The 14,507-nt window shown below is 32.7% G+C and overlaps 1 protein-coding gene across 1 annotated transcript in view; it reads left to right on the top strand.

The window, feature by feature from the left end:
* Nucleotides 1–14,065, top strand: part of LOC110021973 (COBW domain-containing protein 1-like) — a 31,391-nt gene extending 17,326 nt beyond the window's left edge. Inside the window, exons 3-10 of the mRNA XM_020720719.1 lie at nucleotides 9,849–10,029; nucleotides 10,618–10,814; nucleotides 10,984–11,034; nucleotides 11,130–11,221; nucleotides 11,333–11,397; nucleotides 12,888–12,964; nucleotides 13,078–13,182; nucleotides 13,927–14,065. Of these exons, the coding sequence (XP_020576378.1) occupies nucleotides 9,849–10,029; nucleotides 10,618–10,814; nucleotides 10,984–11,034; nucleotides 11,130–11,221; nucleotides 11,333–11,397; nucleotides 12,888–12,964; nucleotides 13,078–13,182; nucleotides 13,927–14,049 (891 nt within the window). The 3' untranslated portion in view covers nucleotides 14,050–14,065. The remainder of the gene's footprint in view (nucleotides 1–9,848; nucleotides 10,030–10,617; nucleotides 10,815–10,983; nucleotides 11,035–11,129; nucleotides 11,222–11,332; nucleotides 11,398–12,887; nucleotides 12,965–13,077; nucleotides 13,183–13,926) is intronic.
* The last annotated feature ends 442 nt before the right edge of the window (nucleotides 14,066–14,507 follow it).

Genomic DNA, 14,507 nt, shown 5'->3' with positions numbered 1-14,507 from the left:
TTTTTTATTTTACAACTCTTAATTTTAAAATCTAAAACTAATAAAAAATGTTGAGTACTTAAATTCTCACTTTGAATGACCTTACAATTTTTACAATCGCGACGATCTCTTCTTCTCATAAGAAAATAATCAATTTGTGTTTTATTAGATCCACTCTTATAAGTAATAAGATGTTCATCCCTTTTCTTGAATAAAGTATTAGTAATAACAAAATCAAACGCTAAAGCAAAATCTAAAATAGTTTTACCTTCTTCATTAGTTACTCCAAAACCGTAGCCACCATGAATATTTCTGAAATCTTCTACCACTCTACCGACATGTCCATTTAAATCTCCTCCAATAAAAATTCTTTCTTCAAGAGGTATCATTTGCATTAAGTCTTCTAAGTCATTCCAAAATTTATCTTTAGACTCTGTATCTAAACCTACTTGAGGAGCATAAACACTTATAATATTAAAAATCTTAGTATCAATGATAATCTTAAGGGCTATAATTCTATCACCAACTTTATTAATTTTTACGACATTATCTTTCAAACTCTTATCTATAATTACACCTACACCATTTCTAGTGCGACTCTTACCAGAATACCAAAGTTTAAAACCTAAATTATCAATCTCCTTAGCATTTTCTCCAATCTACTTAGTTTCTTGAATACATAAGATATTAATTTTTATATGAATCATAATATCAACTAATTCCATTAATTTATCATTGAGAGTACCTATATTCCAAGATCCTATCCTAATATTAGTTTCATTAGTTTCATGGACTAACTTCATTACCCGCATTCACCCGTAACGTGGGAACCCTTGCTTATTTAACACTACACCCGGGCGCCGGTGTAGCGGCCCTTGCACACTTTTCACTGTATTCAGGCTATACAGCGCGTCGCTTCCAGGAGACGCCCTAGCACTTACACAATGATCAAAATGATTCATGTCATGATTTTTTTTCGACAAGTTTTACGCTGGCTGTCGACTACCTAACGCAATCCTCCACTTTTCGCATCCGGGCTTTGGACCGACAACGACAGTGTTAAGATATCTAAAATATCGAAATATAAAAATCAAAATATGTTTAAAATAAGTCTCTCTTACACTATGTTGCCTCCCATTTAAGAATATATCAAATAATCAATTATTTATTTTTTATTTAATATTGTCTATTACTTTTATTCTGAATAAATTTTTATTTGAATCATCAATATAATAAAATTTTTTATCTTGCACCTTATTGCCACTCATATCCATATTCTTCCATTCATCGTTACCTTTAATTCCAATCATTGTCATTTTTCAAATGATTAATCATCAACAATATTAATTAAAATATTAACTATGTTGATAGTTAGAACTTCACCTATATAGATTTTTATGCATGTCATTTCTATTTATTTCTTTTTGTTTAGTATATGAGGTTTGATTATTGATAGGTGAGCTATATTGATATTATATTTAATTTTCTTAAAAAAATTATTGATTGCTTCAAAATTTTGGGGCACTTTTTTGGGGCGAGGCTCATTTCAACCCGGTTCAAGCTTACGCCTTGCCTTGGGGTTTTGAGACATAAATCTCATCATTATTTTTTTGTGTAAAATGTGTTGATGCGGGTCTCAATGCACTTCTCATATTGCATAATTTTATATAAGGATTCATAATAAAACATCATAATTTTTTTTTTCAAGTTTACTTAGTCTAAATGCTTGCTTCGTCTCTTCATATGTGGATTTTGCACTTTTAGTTTCCTCACGCTCCTTTGAGTATTTTTACTAGTCAGAGAAGTTAGACGTCTATATTCGACTAAGGGAATGTTTAATTCGTTGCATTGTAGTGTAAATTAAACCTATTGTTGGAGTTTTCAAAATTCTTGTGTTTGGTCAGATGACAATGGAACGTTGTGTAAAATTTTGATAGATTTGGAATTTACCCAAGAATTTACAACTATTGTATTTTGAATTCATTATATTTGGGCAATTTTCAAATTTACTACAAATTGTTGTTTGTTGCCGCTACCACTGTCGGTCATTGTTGTTGACCATAACCATTGCCTAGCGGCCTCTTGTAGCTCGTCGTCTGTTGTATGCCAACTGTCTCTTGCTACCAGTTGCATATGTCGTAGCTATCCGTCACTATCGTCATTATTCTTGAGCACGTTTTGCATTATTTTTATTTTTATTCAAGCAAACTATAAAAAATGCACATTAATGCATTTGATTCACACCAAACCAAGTAAATTCAAAATATTTTAAATACACTACATTTCAATTACACAAATTTTTGTTTACATTGTATTCCTTTTCAACAAACCAAACAACTCCTAGGTAATAACCAAAATATACCAAAACTATTAATAACTTTGCATTTAATCTTTTTGACGTACATAAAAAAAATTGATTTTAGTGCATACATTTGCTCTTTTTTTTGCATCCTCCATTTCTCCTTTTTAGTAGAGAAGGAAAATTTTGTCTACGTTTTAGTGACGTGAAAATTGACATACATAAAAAAAATGCTAAATTATGCAAACATAAATAACTTAAAAAAATTGTTGAATTTAATATAACAAAATTATTCATTATTTATCTTTAAAAAATTCGAGAATGATGTGGTTACTTGTGAGCTCTTGTTTTAATCTACTTGTCTCACTATGAACCTCGGATAATGCACTGCAATTGTCCATGATCCAATGTCATATTGAAATAATGGGTGAACCCCTAACATTCATAATCCTAGTTAACTTTTTATGTTGACTTGATACCAGTTTAGCTGGGCTAGAAGATTGGTTTAGTGTAACATTCATTGATCTAAGTGCATTTCGAGTTGACTTGCCTCTTATTTCTCATTTGAACTAGCTTGACCTTATTTGAACCACCCAAATTAACCTTGCTTTTATCTTCGTTGTATTAGTTTGACTAATTGAGCTCTCAGATGACTAAACTCTTTAATAGGGCTTCAACCAATAAACCGACCCTTCTACTGACTGTACATTTTAATTTCTCAATTTTAAGTATTTTATAAAAATTATAATTTTTTTTTTCAAAATCATATCAAGTAAATTGTATACTCGCCACTCTTCACTCGTCATAATTTCTTGAAATCTTGATATATATGATTAAAATATTTGAAAATTTTGTATTGTTACCATAAGGTTGTTAACTCGTAGAGCAATTCATATTTTTTCTAGTTGTTTGCCTTTTAATTATTAGACAAATAATTATGATCATATGAAAATATTTAAATTTTATTTATTTATAATTTATGTAATTGATTAATAGGATAATGAGTGCTACAAGCAGTCTAAATTTTATTTATAACAATTTCATAGAGGATGAAATAAGTCTTTGGTAAATATATGCCACAAAATTAGAAAAAGTGGGATCGGTCAAAATAGGAGACTATAGAATTTTAGTATCAGTTGTCATGAAAAATTTCAGAATAAATATCTTGGGTTGAACCCCACTTCGATAATCTAGAGTAGTCATTTAAACATGTCCAAAAATAGCATCTATATAAATGTAAAAAGTGCTGGACTTGGACGTTGATGCAAAGAGAAAAAAAACGGTTGCATTTAATAAGGATTCTCCTCCTTTAGGAAAAGTGATTCAAATCAGCTTTTATAGCGCAATTTACTGAACATTTATTTAGAGTAGAATGTATAACCCTAAGACAAAAAAATGTCAGACACCTGTGCTATCGAAATAACATTTAATTTGCAGGTTATAAGTTATTTATATGAAGAAAATGCTCAAATGATTTACATAACAGTTGTTTCATTCGATTTGGCAATAAATCCATATTATTATAGTATATTTTAATATGCAATCAATAATATATTCTTCTTGGCTATTATCTATAAAGAATAATTTCGCTTTAAAATGAGAGTACAGATGTTAAAAGAATGTTTGAGCTTATAAAAGAGATTTGGAATGAGAAATGAGTTACTATAATTTGTTATTGCCGAACATATGCTCAAAGAAATACTCATTAATTTCATGGGTATGTCAAAGAATGTGGACCAATGTTTATAAGAGTTATTAATTGTGAATGAGTGTATAGGAATAAGTTCTACATTGCTAATGAAATTAAAATAGTTATGGTAATAGATTTAGATCAAATGGTTCTAGTAACCACTAATAATGAATCTAGTATTGAAGAATATGCTTTAAAGAATATAGAAGAAAATGATATCACTTGTGTAATGTAGTTGGATAATTGACATTATATGAGATGCCAATTTATAAAAAAAGATTATTATGAATCATGTGATAAGATTATTTAATGAATTTGTTAAACTAAAATTAATGGCTATTGCATGTTGAGCCCGGGACTTGGAATTAACCAAGATGAGAACGGACGGTCGAACGGTAGAATTAAATTTTCTGCTATTCTATTTTTATCACTAATAGTTAAATATTCAAATATTCATGAAAGAGTCACTAAAGAAAGCAATTTAATTAACGAGTTAAAGTTTTTGCCTATCCGGTGGTTGTTCTCTCATTCTGTACAAATTGGCTCATCTTCTATTTATTTTAATCAAAAACTTAAAACTTAAAAAAAAATAATCTAAGAGTAACCAAATTTCTAAACTATAGTAACCCAAGGAAAAGAAAATAATATGCATGTTAGTCTTTCATATTTCTATAAGAAATTTTATAATGCTAATGTTTGTACTAATAACCTTAATGAAAAATATTTTAAACTTTTATATGCATTTATTTTAACTTTACTTTTAATTTATATTCTTAGCATACACATCTATTTGTTTGAAGATCGCCATCAAAACAACCAAACACACCCCTGACCGAAATTTTTCGGTCGACATAACATTTAACGATCTAAGAATCACAATTGTTTGAGATGGAAATCTTTTACCTGCCTCTGGCCGATATTATTCCGTCGACATAGTGGTTAGCGATCTAAACATCACAATTGTTTGGGGTGGTAAACTATGTCTACTCGGGGTCTGGCTAATATTCTCCCGTCAGTATAACAATTAGTGATCACATCACGATTGTCTGGTTGTTAGCAAAATAATTTCACCCACAGGTATACTGGCGTCCCTTATCTATACATTAGGGGTGAACTCTTTTTAACATGTACATACAAGCATTCATAAACAAGTCATTTCATTCTTCATAACATACATTCTACTGAAACATTTTCATTCATCTACTAATATGCATATTTACTCTAATGTGCAATTATTTATCATGCTTATCTTTCCTATCATGCATTTCTTATATATCATGTATATCATACACATTATGCATCTCATGCATATCATGCTCATCTTATATATATTTTTTATCATGCTTATCTTTCCTGTCTAGCAATATGAAGAATCTATTGTAATTTAAATATGAGCTAGAGCATACATGCAGTCAAACATACATTTTAAAAAAAAAAATTATTGAAATTTAGAAATATAATTATTTAATTCTGTTGTCATGTTAAATTCTTAATCTTCGGTAAGTATCTGGACGTTATGATAGTTTTTATGTTGATCTTAACAAGATATAGAACTTAATATCAACCTTAAGATTCAAATAAGTTTCCGCTATTTGAATTATTTTTCTTAAGTTAGCGCAAAATTATTTTATCTGAAATTAACAGAACCATCTTACGACTAGTTTCCACATGCTCGCCTCGAGCTCGCTACCTCGAGTAAATAACCTTGAATTTGGAAATATTTTAGAATTTCATAATACCTTAGCTCATAAAGTGATTTAACCCAAAGGTACATTAAATAAGCTTCACAACATAACCCAACCTTCTCGATAATGTAAAATCATCTTCCCTCTTCTCTCTATCACCTTATTCTTCTTCTAAATTTACTGATTTCTGACTAAAGACCTTTATGGAAGTTCACAAACCAAGTTATTTGCTTCCAACCCAACCAGGTCTCCGCTACGGCGACCTGAAATGAAAGAGGTGCACGATTTGTGGCAATCATCGAAACGGAAACAGGAGGGAGGAATGAAATGTCTCAAATAGCGTGAAATAGAAATTCCTACCCTTAGATATCCTTTCAGACCCCTGGACGGCTGCTTGTAGCACTCGGCGAGTTGTGCAATTCCTCTGTTCGCGAGTCTGGTATAGTGCAGGATCACGCCTGCTGCCGTGATTGATTGCTGAAGCTTGCGGGAAGAGGAATCGTGAGATGAGGAAGAAACACGATGACTCTGGACAGGATCCCTGCACTTCGACAGAAACCTACACTACATATCGTTTGAGTGTCGGTTGGGAAGAATAACCATGCGATTAGAATTTAATCACGATTTAATTAAATTTATTAAACTTGTATTTTTAAAATATTCTCTGACATTGAACTCATTGTTTATCTCCTCCTTTGAGACTTATCCCAACTGTGGTTTAAAATTGCATGAAACAAAGCATGCCTTGAGACACATCTCAGCATTTTATTGGGTATTTTGCAATGATACTCACGCCTCATGACGTGACGTGAGGTGTGCATTAAGGCATGCCTCATCTCAGTTTTGTTGAGGATTGATATATTAGAGCTTTTTTTTTTAAAATTAAGTATAAGTAATAAAACCCTTCTATTAGCCTAATTTATTCCGCATCCCTTATGCACACACAATTTCTCTTGGTTTTCTGACATACCAGAACAATTCTCTTTTATTATACTCCCTTCTTTGCTCCTTGTGCATGCTGTGACCTCCTTCCTATCCATCGCCATTGTTGTCTCCTACTTGTCAAGTTATTCTTCTCCACAGGAAATAGTACATCCTCTCACATTTCTTCTTCTTTCGATAACATTCTTTAAATCCCAAATTTCTTTTTCAAATCAAAATTTTTCTTTCTTTATTTATTTCTTGTTTATATGAACATTTGCATGTTTCAATTTTTCTTTGAATTAATATTTTTCATTTTAGGATTTTCTAAGAAATCATTAGAGAAAAGGAGAAAAGCACAACGATACAAAAGGCTTGACATGAAAACATTGTGTGCTGGCTGAATTGTAGGGTAGTGACAGGGCATATATGCGAGAAAGAGGTTCTATGAGATGTAACAAAAATAAGTGAGCACATATTGCACAATTTGCTATGATGCTTGAAGTGATAAAAGAGGATATTCGTGCATATGTGAATAAGGAGATGGTGTCGAATCATTTGTGCAATGACAATTTGATGATATTGTTGATGTATGGTTACATATGATTGTGCGAGTGGCAAAGATTCCTCATCTTCTTTGTTAAAGGCCTATAATTATCTGTAGAAGTGCAAGAGGACTTATTGATCAATAAATGATAAATGTGAAGGATGAGATGGATTATATTACATAAATGTAGCTAGCTCACTGGATATCTCCTGAAAATGGTAGAGAGGCTCGCAGGCATGTGTATGAATGTTGAAAGGATTATTTTACAAAAATTTCATTCCATTTAATTTGATGATCCTTTGTTCTTTCAATATGGCCCGTTTTATAGGTTTTTATGGCTGTCACTTGAAACCCTTCATTGCATGAGCTAAGAACTGGGATATTGAGTGAGGAACTAATAGCAATGAAAAAGTCATTGATGGGATAGGAGAACTCTAAAACATATTTAAGTGTTTTAACATGTTTGATGTTAATTTTATATCAAGAATAAAAGTTAATCAATATTTTGATTAACAATTTCTATGACACTTTTTTCTTAAAATGTATCTTTAATTAAACCTAATCTTCCCTTGGACAATCAAATTGTTCTTGCTAATGCCTACTAGCTGATCTAGCCATGCTTCATGTCTTTGGCCCAACTTTGATATGTTTTATACATAATACATTGTACTTTCACAGAACTATTAGTCTACTGTATTGGTAAACTTGTATGCCTTGGGTAATTTTCATTAAAGATGAACTTTAGGCCTTATCTTGAAGGGATACCTCTCTTGGCGTACTGCCATCTTGCAAGACTTCTGTTAGAAGGCAACTTATAACTGCTAGTTATACTTATTGGATGGCGATGCCTTTTGCCCCTCCAAAATTGGATTCACTTGGAAAGAATAAACTATGCGATTTTTCATTTCTTATCCATCTCCTCATCATAAATCTAAGTATGAATCACCAATTTTGAATGCAACTGTTTTTGGTGTTATTTTTTAATTGAGAGTGTTCTTGGAACTACATTTAGGCTGTAATTAATCATTAGGGCTCAAGTCTTTGGAAAACCTTGAACATTGCATCTCTTAAATAACCCCAACCAACCTTGCGAACCAACTTGGTGAATTTTCTAGGATATCTTTTTTAGGCTTTGTTTGGGGCCGCTTATTTGGCACGGCGCGACCACAAACCGTAGAAAATCTTTTTTTTTCCTATGGATTTCGCGTTTTGTGGGTGCCCTTCGGTATTTTCAGCGGAAAGCGGGCCGCGGGTTCGAGCTCGTGGCCCGCATTTTTGATGAATTAATTCCCTAGTTGCCCCACGTATCCTCTACACCATCAACAATGGCCACTGCTTCCTCCGTCTACTTCTCTTCTTCATTTCTTCTGTTTCCATGGAGAGATGGCAAGATAGCAGAGGTGTGACCTGTGAGGATCTACCTCTGCACAGTCCGCTCTCGTCCCAAGAAGAATTCCTCTTGATCCTCATCATCTCTCCCCCGCGTATCCTCTACGCCACATAAGGCTCCGGCGGCTCCGATGCTGAATGCGCCTCATTCGCCGCCCAAGAATCGACACTGAAAGGTGGGGGAGTTTCCGGGGGTCTCAGAGAGCTCAACATTGGATCTCTTCGGCCGCCGATTAAAAACATTAAAAGGAAAGTCGAAGACCAGAGGGCCGCTGAAGGTTGGGCTTGCCCGGTTACAGATGCTATTTCCGTTAGGATCCAGAAGAAGCAGTGGTGGGAGGCACTTGAGGTTTGTTAGTCCTGTTGGCTTTATCTCATTTTGTTTTTTTGGGATTTTTTTATAGTACCTTTGATTTGTCACCTGTTCTTATGCTTTCATTTTTGTTGATATTAATTTTACGAGTTCTACATTGTTCCTTGTTCTTCGTTCTTTATGTAATGAAGTTGCTGTTAGTGTGGGGTTAGCTTTGCTGAAACTGGTGGCAAAGTTATTTTTGTTAATGAAGGGTTGTTTGTGTTAAGATAGAGTTAGGAGTAGGCATGCATTGTCTAATCCCACCATAATCTGACCCTAATGCACCCTTCACCATTAACCTGACGATCTGGATTAAGATCAACTTTATTGTCAAGGTTTTTGGGTGAAGTTCATAACTCCTAATAATAAAAAAAAGGGCGTTAACAAATACTTCAAACAACATTATTCCAGAATATTCATTTATTTAGAAACAGCTGCCACGCACCTGTTTTCAAACTGTTAAAAACAAACAGTTAGTCAGCTTTCCCATAACAACTTCCCCGTAACAGGTTTTTGGGGCAGCTAAGCTGCAGCTGATAAACTGATAAGCTGCAGTTGCCCCAAACAAACCCTTAGTCCGCTTTTGAAACTTTGTTGCCCAACATCCATTCTCTAGACTCCGGAGAGAACTGTGGGCGCTTTTAAAGACAGCATTGGTTTTTTAAAATGAAAATAGGTCTCCCGCTCAAGCAGTTGTTCTTATCAGCTTTTGAAGTTTTTCAACTCTGCATTTATTTTATTTTATTTCTATGATTATGGTGCATGCTCCCTCGTTTAGATACCCCTGTTCCTGAAACTTATTGAGCACAGCTTGAAAGCCCTCACTCATCTAAGATTACCAAAGCTTCTAACAGAAAGTTCTATGACAAATTTGAGAGAACTGTAGACTATAAGAGGAAAAACTAAAAAGTGTAATACTTTTTAATCCAATGTTAGTTGTGGAAATTACTTAACATTTTTTGCTTCGCCTTCTCTTTTGGCAGTTTGGAGAGGTTGATATTGATAGTACACTCGTTGCTGATCATGCTTCTGTGGCTGAGGACATTATCATGGTTAATAATGGTTGTCTTTGCTGCACTGTGAGAGGCGATCTGGTGAAAATGCTTCTGAAATTGGTTAAGGAAAAAAGAGACAAGTTTGACCATATTGTTATAGAAACGACAGGTATCTTCGTTTTCCTTTCTAAATTCATCAATCACAACTTAAAAAGCATGTAAAGTTAGCTTGGAATGTACTGCTGTTATTATCAACTTATAAAGATTGATTACATGTGGCACTTTGCTGCATGTGAGGTTAGAGCTATCAATATTATTAGAAATTTATATCGCCAAATTTCATTATTGCACACTATATATGGTCCATCATCTCTGGCTTCTGTTCAAATCTTATAGAACCTTATTACAAAAATTCTTGTCTGAAATTCTTTTTGGTTTCATGAAACAATGAGTTGAGTTTTTTTTTTACCCTGCTAACTGTAAATAATAGTGTCTCTTCCTTGCAACCTTATTTTTTGGCTAAATTAAAGTTTATTTCATTGCGGGGCCCCAATTCTTGGATGCGAAAGGTGGAGGGTTGAGATAGGTGGTCGATAATCAACATAAAAATTTTGCCGAAAAACTAAATCCTCAAAATCATTGTGTCAATGCTAGGACTAAATTACAGTTTATGATTGTAATTTGACCATTAGGAATGTTTGTTCCTTGTGCGTACTTGTATGACGATTAGCTAATTTTTCTTTCTTTTATTTCTCAGGCCTTGCTAAACCTTCTCCTGTGATTGAGACTTTCTGCTCAGATGAATTGGTTGCAAGTCATATAAAGCTTGATGGTGTAGTCACTTTAGTTGACTGTAAGCATGCGATGCGTCATTTGAATGAAGTGAAACCAAGATGGGTTGTGAATGAGGCAATAGAGCAAGTTGCTTATGCTGACCGTATAATATTAAACAAGGCGAGTATGCATTGTTCTTTAATCCAGTAGAATTTTGTTATAAAATGCATTTTTATTTGTTTTTCACTATGTGTTCTGATGGACTATTTCCCTTTTAAATTTTATAGTAGCTTGTATATTTCTGAAATTGTTAATACGTTCTTTTTTGATATATCCTTTGTTGTGGCAGATAGACCTAGTAAGTGAAGCTGAATTGGAAACCCTGGCTAAGAGAATCAGGGTATTTTTCTTTGTTTAGATTAGTAATTGTAATTTAAGATTATTATGAATTAATGCTCGATTATATTTTCCATAACAAAACTTATTCTGTTTTAGAGTATAAATGGGATAGCACATATACAACATGCTAAATATGGAGCTGTTGACGTCAACTTCGTCTTAGGTGTGGGTGGATATGATCTTGACAGGTCATTTGCTCTATCTGTGCTTCACTATTGTTCGTTGTCAGCTAGAATAGAACATAACTGCAATTTTCTCGATTTCCTCCATTAAAAAGTTTTTTCTTTTTCCTTCTGCAGGATCGAGTCAGAGATTCATGTTCATTCAGACCAGCATTCTACACATCATCATGAACATGGTCATGGTAATTTCTTTCCTACTTATGAGAAAGAGCATACTTCATGCTTGTTAGTTTATGTTATTTAAATTACACTACAACAATTGCATGTTCCCTTTCACAGTTATTTTACATCTTTCCCAAAGCAGCATTCTTATATTTCGCTATAACATTCTTTCTGTTTTTTTCAGAAATTTTTATGATTAAAGCAACTTTTTACAACAAGTTACACTAGAATGTAGTCGCTGTAAGAAAATATTTGTTCTACTTAAAAAAAAATCTGAATTACTACCAAAGGTTTCAAAAAAAAAAAAAAAAAGAGAAAATACTGAAAATTATAGAACTACTTCTACACATAATTTCACCCCTCGTCTAGGCAGCATTAACACTGCTCAGAGCTCCCATTGTGCACGTTTTGTAAGAGTCTAATGAGGCAGCTTAGAAACATGGTAGCTTGTTTGTTTGGAAGGGATTAACCTTTCCGTTTACCTCAAAACGCGTTTGGAGCATGCCGTTATGCTTACCCAACTCTTTCCGTCTAAAAGGGAACATTATGTTAAATGGGATTTATCATGTCAAATTGATTAAATATTTTTCTTTATCTTCCGAATTGGGTCTCTATGTATCTGAAATGTTAGAAGGTAGAGAAAACTGGAAATGACTATTGTCATTATTGAATTTTTGTACTAATATATACGCACAATATATACGCACATGTGGTGATAATATATACGCACATGTGGTGAGAGAGAGAGAGAGAGACAGAGACAGAGATAAAATAGTAGATGTAATAAAGGTGAACATCAATAATGTTGAATTATTGCACTAATAAATAATATGGATTCTTACCATAAATGCTTTATGTTAGGTTATAATTTGGATATGTTAATACTATTTTCATCTGATGATCCAATTAGGAGAGTAGATATTTTTGATTCGACTTGTGTTTAGAAAGATAAAGGTAGACCTCAAAAGATTTGGGCATATTGCATAAAAAATAATCTTAATTTATTAGATTTAAATGAAGATGACACTCAATAGGATACAAAGGAGAAAAATGATTCATGTAGCTGACCCCACTTAAGAGGGATAAAGGCTTTGTTATTGTTGTTGTAATATTCCCTGTGAACTAATGTGGCGTAGAAAATGCCTACTTAAGTTGAAAATAGTAGTAACAAGATATCAAATTCCCAAAGATTCCGTTATTTAGAGATTGCATTGGTGTTAGAAGCACTGGAGGAGGTTGCATGAGTAGCGAGCTAGGAGAGATTGAATTTCTTTAATATTATGTTAACGGGGAGAGGTAGAGAATTTGGAGGGACTATATTTATGGAATTATAAAATCAGCACAAGCAATACATGCTTATATTTAGGTTAAGTGAATAAGAAGTAAAAAAAATTAATAAAGGAAATAATGAGGAAATATTATGATAATGAATAACAGAGTTATGCCACAAATAATTTACACTATGTGATAATTCACATATAATACTTACTATTCAGATTGTATTTTCCAGATCATCATGATCATGTGCATGATTCAGCTGTCTCTAGTGTCAGCATCGTTTCTGAAGGAACCGTCGACCTTGACGAGGTAAAATTATGCACGAACTTCATTTATTACAAAAGAGTTGCATTGAAGTTTGTGCTTGGTTTGAACTCTTCCACTTTTAACCTCTTCTCCATGTACTTATGCTGATTTGACAGTTCAATGATTGGGTTGAGAGATTGGTTGATGAAAAGGGCGATGACCTCTACAGGATGAAAGGTGTTATATCCGTCAAGGAATCTACAGGACGCTATGTTTTCCAGGTTTGTTTACATATCTGTTGCTGAATCTCAAGTTTGAGTAGTTTTAAAAGGTTGGCAAAGTTTGCTAAATTCATTATTTGTTTCCATGCAGTTAGAAATTATGATTTTTTCTTCTAATATGATTTGAACTTGTATTTTTTTGTCAATTTATATTTTTGCATCTATGGTTTTATATGATCACCAAACACTATATCGCACCGCTATTTATGACCTGTAACCTAAGAATTACATGTTAAAAGCGTTCTGTCATTTTTACAATAATTAACTATTTACTAGACATATGGAAAATACAAACATGATTGGACAACATACAAAATATTTGTAAAAAACAATCTATAAATTTCAGAAATCATAACTATCCAATATTAATTTAATATATAGCAAGAAAACAATCTATTTTGATTCCAGTTCATTTGGACTGTAATCTTTGCATGCAATCAGAACGATTCATCTTGACAAATCTGATGCATCCCATTATTGATCAAATGATCATAAAAATTACTTAAATTATGCATTCTGCTAGTTTTAATGATCTTAAAAAGAAATAATGTCTGTTTGTCTTACATTTGAAAATGCAGAACACTGATTCTCCTTATGAGAGTAAAGTTCATCTTTTTACAAGCAGCCAACTGATTCCTAATGATTGTTTTTATACTTAGGATGTAAATTTAATCGGCAAGTCATGTGATTTGATCAAAATCACATCATAATGGAGGATTTTATTTTCTGTTTCTGTTTGTTCAGGGAGTGCACTCAATCATTGATGGTTGCCCGGCAAAGCCATGGGGATCTGGTGAGATGCGGATCAACAAACTTGTATTTATTGGAAGAAATCTTGATGAAAGTGCTTTGAAGAAGGGCTTTTAAGGGTTGCTTGCTTTGATTTGAAAAAAAAAAAAATAAAATAAGGAGAATATTTTATGATCATGAATGAATTCACATTTACTGTGTCCTTGAGGCTTGTATGTTTATTTAGAAAACAAATGGTAAATGAAATCTAATTAAACCAAAAATGTGAAATTACAGATTGTTTTGTTGATAGTATTATTTGTAGGAGTTTATGATGTTTTAAACTAATGTATGATGTTTTGTTGTTGATTGGGGATTTTTGTATGGGACAAGCAAAGTTTATGTGGAAATTTACACAATTGGTGGTTGGGATAAATTATTGATGATTATGATTTTTCTTTTCTTTCCTTTTTTTTTTTTTGTTTGGGAACCTTTTGGAAAAAGTACAAGTTATTGAAAGTGTTTGGTAAAAGTGTCTCCTATTATGTTTATTGGTTCAAAATTTGCTTATTGATTATTTTAAAAAAAAATTAACA

Source organism: Phalaenopsis equestris, unplaced genomic scaffold (genome assembly GCF_001263595.1).
Source record: "Phalaenopsis equestris unplaced genomic scaffold, ASM126359v1 Scaffold000154, whole genome shotgun sequence".
Lineage (NCBI taxonomy): Eukaryota > Viridiplantae > Streptophyta > Magnoliopsida > Asparagales > Orchidaceae > Phalaenopsis > Phalaenopsis equestris.
This window is presented reverse-complemented; position numbering and strand designations above follow the sequence as displayed.